Source organism: Rissa tridactyla, chromosome 14, assembly GCF_028500815.1.
Source record: "Rissa tridactyla isolate bRisTri1 chromosome 14, bRisTri1.patW.cur.20221130, whole genome shotgun sequence".
In the NCBI taxonomy this organism is placed as follows: Eukaryota; Metazoa; Chordata; class Aves; order Charadriiformes; family Laridae; genus Rissa; species Rissa tridactyla.
This window is the reverse complement of record NC_071479.1, coordinates 8909941-8921406: the sequence shown is the minus strand read 5'-3', so window position 1 is coordinate 8921406 and position 11466 is coordinate 8909941. Positions and strand designations below refer to the sequence as shown.

At 45.8% G+C, this 11466-nt stretch overlaps 1 protein-coding gene across 1 annotated transcript; it reads left to right on the top strand.

Moving 5' to 3' along the window:
- The first annotated feature begins 1644 nt into the window (after positions 1-1644).
- TLR4 (toll like receptor 4) lies at positions 1645-10789 on the top strand. Its single transcript, XM_054220973.1, has 3 exons — positions 1645-1809; positions 2631-2797; positions 4101-10789. The coding sequence occupies exons 1-3, from the start codon at positions 1705-1707 to the stop codon at positions 6358-6360; spliced, it is 2532 nt and encodes an 843-aa protein (XP_054076948.1). The 5' UTR covers positions 1645-1704; the 3' UTR covers positions 6361-10789.
- The last annotated feature ends 677 nt before the right edge of the window (positions 10790-11466 follow it).

Sequence of the window (11466 nt, the reverse complement as noted above, 5' to 3'; positions counted from 1 at the left end):
TGTTGGAAGGATTTCGGATTTCGGGATGCTCCCAAACTCTCCAGCATCTTCAGTGAGACTCCATTGAAATGGTAATTTCTAGGGCATACTTCAGGCTCATCTCAGCTTTAGATAAAAATTAAATGTGGATTGCTTCATTCTGCATACTGAATACTAAAAGATGCACTCATTTGTCCTCTCTGCAGACACATGATGCTCTGCCAATTTCCTTAATCCAGGCACGGAAGCAGTCAGCAATTGTTTCCATTCACTTTTGATTCTGTCTGTAAAAGGAAATACCTGCAATCACGAGAGGCTTTTCAGAACAGGGATTTTGTAGAACTTGCCCAATTTCAACAAACTTTTTGTCTGCTGGCTTAATGGGCACTATCTGGCTGCACATCAGGGTGTCGGTTTTAGCTCCCATTGTGCTGCCATGTGTTTTTCATCGCAGAGATCATCTGTTATTTTAGGATTTCCCCATCTCTCAGTGGCTCTCTACTGACCTGCCAAAGAAGTCCAGTCCCTCCCCCCTATATTTTAAACTTTTCTTTATAAGTGGATTGCTCACTGATATTGCGGCTTATATTTAATATCAATTTTCACAGATTTTCATGAGTAGCTATTCCCTATTCCATCTACTTCTAGACTAGTATCCCATCCTCGTCTTTCATTTTTGCAACTTCTCTGCCTACGTGGTGTTAATAATACCCAGCAAGCCTATGACTGGATCCCCAGTAACACTTCTTAGTTATCTACGGAAAGACAGGAGTAGATACATGAATGCACTACCATTTATCAGAGTAAATGAAGGCAGGGAGCTTTATTAGAAGGCTCACAGCTGATTTAAATTAATATTGCCAACTGTGAGGTTTTACAAAGCCTCTTCCAGAAACAATAGCCGTGTCTGCACTGTAAATTAAGGGTGGTATTGAGTTGTACTCACTTTTGTAGCAAGGCATCAAACGCACATTGGGGCACGACCAGGCAAATAGCTCAAAGCCCAGCTGGGGTGTTTGTGCCTCTCCCAGCTTGCTGCCCCCAGCAACCCACCCCCCAAGGTGGGTGTGGAGGGGTGTAAGGTCCTGGGCTGTGATCACTCTATGAATCTCCATAAACCTTACACCTTGTGCCTGGCCATGTGCAATTTGTTCCTGTGATAATTGCAATACTGTGGTCCAGCCAGATGGATAAAACCTCGGTGCATGTTCATAAGCATTCACTTCTCCACTACTTGCTAGTGTGGTGTAGCTGGGAATGTGGCAGGGGTACAGAGGCAGAGAGTCATTTTCTCTGTCCGATACATTTGGATTGTGGGATGTGAAGCATGACGTTCCAGAAATTGGACTCAGAATTTCACAAAAATTTTCCTTTCTTTGCCCATTTGACCTGAGCTAATCTGAGGCAATCGAATCAAGAGACACACTGATACAACTCATATTCCTCTTTAATTCCTAGTACAAACTATACCTTTCATTACATCCTTTTTTCTTGGTTTGTTTTTTTTTTTAAAAAAAAAACCATTTTTTTAAAACAATTGCAAGAAGAGCAATTCACTCCGAGCATGTCTAGAAACCAGACAGCTACCAGTTTCGCTTCCCTCAGTGACATGCAGTGAGAAGCAGGAGTGGTGAAACACAACGCTTCGTATTTCAGGAAGTTTCTCGCTCCGGGTCCTTGAGTGATACCCATGCTGCTTTCCCCTGCACCCCTGGCCTCCTGAAGATGCCCAGGAGAGGAGCTCTTCCTCCGTGGACACTCGTGGTGCTGCTGCAGCTGGTGCTGGTCCCATCACAGGTGGCAGGCTGCCTCCTCAATCCCTGCTTGGAGGTACGTGATCTCTACACGAGCACAAAATCCTTCTGTTTCTCTGGTGCAACGTTTCCCTCTGCTTGGCAGATTTGCGCATCAAGTCCGTTGTGTGTTAGTTGTCTTACAAAAGCCCGTCTTTTTTTCCAAGGCTGTTACCAACGCAATTGAAGTATTTGAAGTAAATGCTGGTCTCAAAAACATCTGAGAACCAGAACCAGCAGCATGAACCATTTCTTCTTGTTGGCTTTCTGTACCTCTGAGGTTACTGCAGGACAGTTAATCTAATAGATTATGTTTCCCTTCAGGAAGAGATCCAAGCCTCATCTATATTTTCTGCAAAATACAGGATTTTCGCCTGATTTGTACTGTAGAGTGGTGTCACCGGTACCACAAGTACCTAGCACTGATAGCCGCCTTTTGCAAACTTTTGCTGACAATTATTGCTTACAGAATATCTGTGGTTAGAACTGCCTGCTTATCTGCAGTGTGACAAAGCTGAGAGCTGCTCCTGGACACACGCTGCGTCCCCGTGTGTTTGTTTTGCTGTCTCTCTAAAAGGTTGCTGCTGGTTCATCCATAGCCTCAAGGAACACTGTCCTGTAGTTTTGCACCTGCTTCAATCAGCAAGAAATGTAGCTCTTCCTGGGGAGTAGGACTGGTTCTATTAGAATTGGGAAAGATGCTTAGGATATATAATATTATTTCCTAGATCTCAGGGCAGCTCATTTAGAAATTAACTACAGGGTTAGTTATTCTGCTCCTGCTTTCCTGACAGTGTAATTTTCTGGCACTCTATGAAGAGCAGATGTTGACCGTGGTTGGATCTGCCACTGTTACAGGTCACCCCTAACAAAGCTTTCAGATGCACGGGACTGAACGTCTCTAGAGTTCCGGCTGAAGTCCCAAATACCACCCAGAACTTGGATCTTAGTTTCAGCAATCTGAAATCACTCGGGCCAAATTATTTTTCATCAGTCCCTGAACTGCAGCTTCTGGATCTTACAAGGTAATGACCTCTTTTATGTGGATACTGGTTAATCTTGCTTCACCAGCTGGGCCACCGTGTTTGCTTATTTTGGGGTCTGTTGGTCTTGGCTGTTCTTTTTTCTTTTTTTGGCTTGTGCCTTTATCCCTGTGTCTGTCTCTCTGCACATCCCCATGGGCAAGTGATGGGCAGCTTTCAGTCCAGTTACAGAGTGCGCACCCTCTGTGCAGAGCTGGGTCTGTCACTCAGATCTTGTAGGCTGGGATGTGAGAAGGAGGAGGAAGATGTTTTACTTCTCTCTGAACAAGAAAAATGTCAGACTTTTCACTGTTACAAAAACCCTGAAGTAGAACATCTTGGGAGAGCTGTTTTTCTAATCACAGTTTAAAAAAAAATAATAATGAAGGTACATTCATTTTCTAAAAGGCTGTTTTAAAATATCAACATATTATCTTTTCCCTTCTCCTCGCATATCTGGGGGAGGAGATGGGGGAGGCTTATTAGCAAATTTGAATTGATGTATAATTTCCATTGACTTGAGACAACAGTTTCTCTGGGTAAATTGTTTCTCTGAAAAATGTCACTCAGTCCCATCACAGTTACAGCTCCGAAGTGGCTGAGTGGCAGAGCAGGTTTGCTGTGAGGCACTGGCTGGATTATTTAACAAATTTTGCTTGAATTCACTGCAGAATGGATTTGGGTCTCAAATTCTGTATCATCCCATATGAAACCATCTTTAGGTGGCCACCCTCTTTTTCCCCTCTTCCTTTTCTCCTTTAGAGCCAACATGGCCTGGGGTCTGTTTCCTCCTAGATGTCATCAGCAAAACTATTGCCAGAGTTGTGAGCTTTGCCACTGGCTGCGTCATGCTAGTGCCAGCGTGCTGGTGCCCAGAAGTGGTTGAGGTGACTGCCTGAAGGCTGTGAGGGTGCAAGGTGTAAGGGAGTGCTGTATCTGGTTGGCTCTGCCGTGGATGCTGGCCATTACGATCTCACTTGGGCCTAAACAGAAAGCTAGAATTCTTCTTTCCTTCTGCCTGCATGAATTTTTTTTATCTTCACCGTGGCTCAAGGTCTCTTGCTTTGCAATTGAACTTCAGATTTAGAGAGGGAGGAGGAGGTGAGAGAAGGTCTCCTGCTCTGGAAGGGTTCCCTTTGCACATTCAGGAGTGCTGGCTCTGCCCAGCACAGTAAAGCCAAACCAACCCCCGGCGTGAGGTTGAGCCTGAGAATGTTGCACCAGCGCCCAGTGCAGAAATGTTAGTGAATATGTAATGAAAGGGACGGTGTTTCATCCACGTTTATTCTTTTTTCCTGACCAACAGGTGCAACCTCCACACAATAGAAGATAACTCTTTTGAGGATCTTCATAAACTGACCAGCTTAATTTTAACTGCCAATTCCCTCCAGTACCTGGGGACAGCAGTCTTCTGTGGCTTAACATCTCTGAAAAAACTAGTATTGGTGGAAACCAACATAGCCTCTCTGTCTGACCTACCCATTGGACACTTGCATAGCCTGCAGGAGCTGAATTTGGGCCACAACCACATTGCTTCCTTGAAGCTTCCCAAGTATTTCACCAACCTGACCTCTCTCAGGCACCTGAGCTTTCTCTCCAATAAGATTACATATATCTCCAAAGGAGACCTTGATGCCCTGAGGGAAGCGAACAGGTTCAACCTCACACTGGTTCTTTCCTTGAATGATATAAAATACATAGAGCCAGGGTCCTTTGCAGGGATTCACCTTGGTGAGCTGGTTCTAAGGTCCTCTTTTGAGAACTTCATTGTGATGCAGACTTCTCTTCAAGGTCTGACTGGTTTACAGGTCAACAGACTAATAGTTGGAGAGTTCCGCAACAGTCAGAGACTGGTAGACTTTCAGAGCGGACTCTTGAGTGGACTGTGTCAGGTACAAATGCAAGAGTTTGTCTTAATCTGTTTCAGGGATTTTGAGAATAACACAGACACTCTTTTTAACTGCATAGGCAACGTCTCCAGCATTCGGTTGGTGAATCTCGAACTTGAAGAGGTGTCAGAGGTTCCTATGTTCTCTCAAGTGAAACAACTGGAATGCAAGAAATGCAAGTTTAAGGAAGTGCCTGCCATGAAGCTGTCTCTTTTCAAGGAGCTGAGAGTGCTTCGTATTACCAAGAGCAAATACCTCAGTAGCTTCCAGCAGAAATTTGAGAGTCTAAGTAACCTGGAGGTCATAGACTTGAGTGAGAATCGCCTCTCCTTCACTGGCTGCTGTTCCCGTAAGTTTCACAACTGTCCAAATTTAAAACACTTGAACCTAAGCTTCAATTCTGACATCAGTGTGACTGGAGATTTCACTAATGTGAAGAATTTGTTATATTTGGACTTTCAGCACACAAAGTTATTTGGTCCTGGCTCCTATCCAGTGTTTCTATCCCTTCAGAAACTTATTTACCTCGATATTTCCCATACCAGAACTCATGTTAAATCCCAGTGTACATTTTGTGGCTTGAACTCTTTGCAAGTGCTCAAGATGGCAGGCAACTCCTTTGAGAACAATAAACTGGCCAACAACTTCAAAAACCTAAGTCACCTCCACACCTTGGATATTTCAGGTTGCAAATTAGTACACGTGGATCGAAGAACATTTGATGCGCTCTCTGAACTAAAAGAGCTAAACATCAGCAATAATAAGATACTGAGCTTTGACCCTGTGGTCTACAAGCCCCTTCAAGCCCTCACAGCCTTGGATTTCAGCAACAACCAGCTGAGTGTTTTGTCGGACTCAGCCCTGGAAATCCTGCCTGATAGTCTGGTCCTGTTAGACATCTCTCAAAACCTGTTTGAGTGCTCTTGCATGTACCTGAACTTTCTGAAATGGATCAAGGAAAAGCAGGAGCTACTGCACAACAAGGAGTTGATGATATGCCACACGCCTGCATATGTGAAGAACGTGAGCCTGTCAAGCTTTGATCTGTCCTCCTGCCAACTCAGTGCCGGCACAGTGTCACTCTCAGTGATCATGTTGCTCACTGTAGCGGCGTTCCTCTTCCTGATTTACAAGTACTACTTCCAGCTATACTACTCAATGGTGCTGCTCAGTGGGTGTAAACACTCTGCAGAAAGGGGTAACACCTATGATGCATTTGTCATCCACTCCAGCAAAGACCAAGAATGGGTGTTGAAGGAGCTGGTGGAACCCTTAGAAGGAGGAACACCTCCCTTCCAGCTTTGTCTTTTCTCCAGAGATTTCCTACCAGGGGTACCCGTTGTCACCAATATCATCCAAGAAGGTTTTCTGAGTAGCAGAAATGTCATCGCAGTCATCTCTACTAACTTTCTGGAGAGCAAGTGGTGCAGCTTTGAGTTTGACATTGCCCAGTCCTGGCAGCTTGTTGAAGGAAAGGCTGGAATCATCATGATTGTACTAGAAGAAGTGAATAAGGCCTTGCTGAGGCAGAGGCTGGGGCTGTCCCGATACCTGAGGAGGAACACCTATCTAGAGTGGAAAAACAAGGAAATAAGCAAGCACATCTTCTGGAGGCAGCTGACAGGAGTCCTGCTAGAAGGCAAAAAATGGAATCACGAGGAGGTAAAGCTCATGTGAGAGAAAGAGAGATCACTTCCGTCCTGTCTCCCATCCTGACCTTTACTGATGGCTGGTGCTCAGAAGCTGGTTCTTCTGTGGCTGTTCAGAGTTGGAGGAAGTGGATGGAGGCACTGTAAAAGCACTACAGAAATACCTGCCTTGCTGGTCAACCGTTCTCAAGGGAACTTGCAAGCTAAGGAGTGACAACAGCTAGAAGAGCTGCCCATGCCAGAGCTCCATGTTTGTCTGTAGCTGTCAACCAAAGCTGGTCCAGCAGTCCATGCAGGTCTGGGGGGCTGGTGAATAGATGGAGTGCTCTTACGGTCATTTGTCCGCCTCTGAAAGTGGATTTGGGTCCTGGGGCCATTTGTCCCAGGGTCTGTTGCTTTGAGTGGACCTCAGGTTCTCCAAGGGGAGATAAAAAGTACAGGATTCTTGGCTCTAAAAATGGTGGGAAACAGAAACAAAATTGGGATCCTGAAAGTCTTGGCTCCACCTCCTTAGGCACCGTGACTCAGGGGAAAAACCCTACAGAAGGAAACGGGGTGCCCTGCAGCTGCAGACTGCATGGCAGCTACTCAGTGAAGCTGAGCAGTTATGTCATCAGTGTGGGGGCAGGTTGCCATTGCTGGGAAATTTCTCCGATGTGTTTATTTCAGTTTTCTTTAGACCAAGAGCAAATACTGAAACCCCCAAATATTTCCATCACCTGTAACTCTTGTTTATATCCAGATTATATAGCATTTGAGAGAGTGCTTTGAGGTTTTCTTGTGGTATCTAGAGATCAGTGGGACTAGAAGAAGCTGCAGAAATGCTTGATAACTTTAAAATCAAGATATTTCTTTGCTCCAACTGCTTTTCCTCATCCAGCGTTTCTGGATATACTGTGTGGGGCTGCCCCATATGAGCAAGATTGAGCTGGAGCAAAGTGTTTTGATGTTTACAGCCAGCCAGTTCTAGAACAAGTTTTTCCACTCTCTGGACCAACCTTAATTCACTGTTGGAAGGTGCTGTAGGAGCCTTCAGCCCATGGCTTGAAATGGGCTTTAGATATGTTTGGACCTAAGAGGCTGAGAGCCCCTCTTCCTTCCTCCCATCGTGCTGTGGCAGCCTCTGGTCCTGGTGGACATCTCCACATGTGTGGTCAGCCTTTCCAAGGCTTCGGCTGCTACGTGGAACAGGACAGTTACTGGAAGGGAGAGTTTTGCCTTTGATTCACTGAGAACGTGCCTGACATTTTGCAGGGAGAAGAGCTGGAGGAGAGAAGCCTGGGTGAGCTACACTAACTGTATGCCAGCACTGCCCTGAAACAAGGGAAGGGAAGTCTAAATGCCATTGAATCATATTACAGAGCACTCCACTGATGTGTCCAATATTGAATAGTGCTGGAGTATTGCTCTCTATTTACGGAAGGCTTTGGTTGGGATTAATCACTGAATTAGTTTAGTTTTAAACTTGCAAATCCTTCTATAATCAATGACGTTCTACAGAGATAAAACAGAAGCAATTGAGTGGTGAATCAGATCTGATATTTATTCAGAAGAAAGGGCCTGATCCACCTCACTTTTCCAAGCACCAGTCAGCGACATCTCCGACATCTCCGTGGAAGCCAGTGATAAGTGAGATCGACATCAGGCACTATTTGCAAAAGAGGGAGAGCTGGTTCCAGGGCTCGTGCTGGCAAAAGCTGAATCACGGTTCCTCTTTATGTGCTGTGTCAGTCGTATATTGCGATAACACTACCAAAAAGTCCCCACAGCCCTCTCTAAGGTTTTTTTGTGACCTATGAGATGAAGCTTTAATAGAACTAAGCTCCATGCTGCGTTCACTTGCCGAGCGAGTTTGTTTTGCATCTGCTAAGCCCTGTTGTGGGGATTTCCAAGGCGCGGCGCTCCTCACCTCCACCGGGATCGATGGGCGCTGAGCGCCGCGTCCCGCCAGCAGAGCTGAGTCCTCGCCCAGGGGCACAGGCTGCTGGGGCTGGGGAGGGGGTCCAGCAAGCGAGGGCACAGTTCCAGGTTCCCTGCATTGAGGCTAAAAGAAGAGCACGGAGGACAAAGCAAATATTAGCCCAGATTTCAGCAGCTACAAGTCAAACTGGAAAACAAACGAAAAATTAAATGGGGTGGGAGTTCCTGCTGCTGAACTGAGCAGCATCAAAGTGACATTCCTCCTTTCTGTCTGTGGTTCGTCTACAAACGATTCAGTGTATATGTATTTCTGGCACAAAGCAGAGAGTCCTATGATGCTTGATTGTAATTATAATAATGAGTTTCAGAAAGCCTGCAAGAGGTTCTGGGCATTATAATAAGGGTTTAGAACAGTATTGTTTAAAAAACAAGTGTTTGTTGAATATCAAAGCAACTTTAGGAAGAGAGCTGAGGTGATGCTGAGAGGAGGCTCCCACTTGTATAATTTAAAAAGAAATCAGTCACTTGTTTTTCTCTCCCTATTCAGAGTCTCCGCAGCAGAGATGGATGCGTGAGTTGCCCCAAGGCTTTCTGACTGCCCGAGAGAAAGCACAAAAGCCATCATAGCTTCTGGAGGGGGTGATGGGAGCGAGACGGTGCAGTGAGAGAGAGACAGGGGGCTGTGGCATTCAGAAAACAAGGGAGTTTGGAAGAGGTTCGTCCTCTGCAAGCCCTGCAGTCACTGTCACCCCTGCTTCCCTCCACGCATTTAGATTTCACTTGGCCTCAGCAGTAGTTGGTGCTTTGAAGCCACAAGCTGATTTCTTTTATTACTGAGACCTTCAGGAACAGAACAGGGATATGTTTGGTTTTTTTGCTGCGTGGCACAAGGAGGCTCAGGAGGACAGGCTGGCTGGTGACACGGACACCCCTTGATGGGACTTGGGTGCCAGGCACAGCCGTGTGCTGTAAACGTCCTTCCTCTGCTGGGCGAGCGGCTCCCAGCCCTCCCTCAGGGGGCATTAACCTGCCCCCCCACTGCCCGACTTCCATGCTTTGTGCTCTCTGAGTCTAGGGGGAAAAGGACTGTGTGAACAATTACATTTTCACAATTTTCCCAGCGGAGAAAACATAGATTTGGTTTTTGGAAGATGCAAAACCACTTTCCCCGATACTCTAAATGGGGAAAATATTGTGATTCAAACAGAAACACACACACATATTTGCCTGTGTTACAGGAAGCAAATTTCCAAAGGAAAACTCCGAATGTTCTCATGGTTCCAAACATGTTGGCATGCGTTGTCGTTTGGAAGTGTTGGCTGTGCAGCAGGTAGCTTTGATATTATTTATTTGTTTGGGTGAATAAATGAGCAGCCAACCAAACATCCATGCAGGTCTGCATTCATCTTTCATGTAAGTAGCTGAACGCGTTCCAGTTATTAAAGCACCTATTTTACTAAGGTCATAAAAACAGATGGAGATGAAGCTCCGAAGGGCTGTTGCACCCGAGCTATTTCATTTCATTTGTGATGGGGATGTGCCCCGATTTCACGATGTACTTAATTTGACCCATGCAAAATGCCAGGAGAGACGAAGCCGGGGTCTTACTTGCGTTGCGGAGGGTGATGTCTCAGAGGCAGACCATACGATGTGCCGGCATCATCGCCAAGATGTGGTTTGCATTGAAGGCTCTGAGCGGGGCGAGCCCTCATTAGCATGATTGCATTTGTGATCTCCACGCTGTAGCGGAGACATTATGTAAAAAGCTGCAAACTCGAGCCATTTGCATCAATGCCTGCCTGGATCTGGCTGGTTGCAGGAGCAGCGCGGCGTGAACGCTCCCTTGGCTTCCCCAGGTATTAGCACAGACTCCCGGTGTCAGGTAAAAAAATCAACAAAACAAGAAAAAAGCAGCTGGTTTCCCTGGACCGACTGATATTTGACAGGAACAGGTTGGAACTTTTCTGGGAGAGTGTTTGTCCTTTGGGAAATGCTATTTTGTAGGTGGTTTATGTAATTTAATGAGGTAGCGTAGTGAATTCATGGAACAGAAATTGTCATAGCAGGGTTTCTGGTCGAGTATTGCACGGGGTTGTAATCTTGGAACAGGCACTTTGCATGGAAACAGTGATTTTTGCAATGTTTTGGAGGGGTTGGAAAAAAGGATTTCAAATAAAAGTTAAATTGCTCCACGACATCATTTATAAAAAATGTCAGTTTAGGCTCGTGCTGTTGTTTGTCTGAGTACCCTTTCATTCTGAAATTTCTATTTATATAATCTGACTAGCCTCCCAAAACAAACCCCAAATGTAACAATCTTTCCGCTTACCCAGATTAAACAACACAAATTTCGTTTTGTGGGAGAACTCGTGATTTTTCATTGCTGTACCATGCTGCAAAGCCGAACCTTTGACAAAATGGAAATTCCACTTCTATGAGGGCTCTTACCCCGACCCTCTGAAAGTTAAACCTTCCCCTGGCTTTATCACAAATGTACTTTGGGCCGTACAAAAACACTGGAGAAGCCCCAGAACGAATTTCCCGAAGTGCCTTTTGCAAAACATCTTGAGTAGGTGCAGTCAATCAATAGGAGCTGCCCGAGAGCGATTGAACGTGGTGGGGAAGAAGCAATTCCTTAACAAGTTGTTCTTTGCCGTCGCAGCTCAGGCTGAGAACTGGGACAAATGACAGCAAAGCGTGATTTGCAGAAGAAGAGCCCATCTGCCAGCAGCGCTCGCCTTCCTCAGCTCCAAGGTCACGTAGAGGGCAAAGTCAATAATCCGCCAGCATGGACCTCCCTGCGCTGCTGCGAGCACAGAGGGAGAAACATTGCATAATTGAGGATAGCTCTGTTAAGAGCCTTGAAAAAATCAAGGAAAAAAAAAAAAGGAATAAAAAGAATAGGAAAGAGACTAGGGCAGGACCTTGGGGAAAGTGGCCGCAGTTTGGCAGCTGGGTGGATCTCAGCTGCCGGAGGTGGCTTCGTCCCAGGGTTTCCAGCACTGACAGCCTAAAGCACCTAGAAGGCAGGAGGTTTGTCATGAGGCTGTAAGTGCTGCCTTCTTCTGTGATGGCGATAGGAAAACGTTTTGAAAGCAGTATCTCTGAATAGTTGCTTTTGAATTGTGTTTTTGCCTGCTGGTGCCTGAGGAGAGAGCAACTAAGGCAGCAGTGGTGTGTGTTTTCCATCACTCCTGAGAAGAGGGGGGTTATT

Coding starts and splice junctions, on each gene's coding strand:
- TLR4 (XM_054220973.1), top strand. CDS start 1,705: ATGCCCAGGAGAGGAGCTCTTCCTCCGTGGACACTCGTGGTGCTGCTG. Junction 1,810..2,630: donor TCCTCAATCCCTGCTTGGAG/GTACGTGATCTC, acceptor CCACTGTTACAG/GTCACCCCTAACAAAGCTTT. Junction 2,798..4,100: donor CAGCTTCTGGATCTTACAAG/GTAATGACCTCT, acceptor CCTGACCAACAG/GTGCAACCTCCACACAATAG.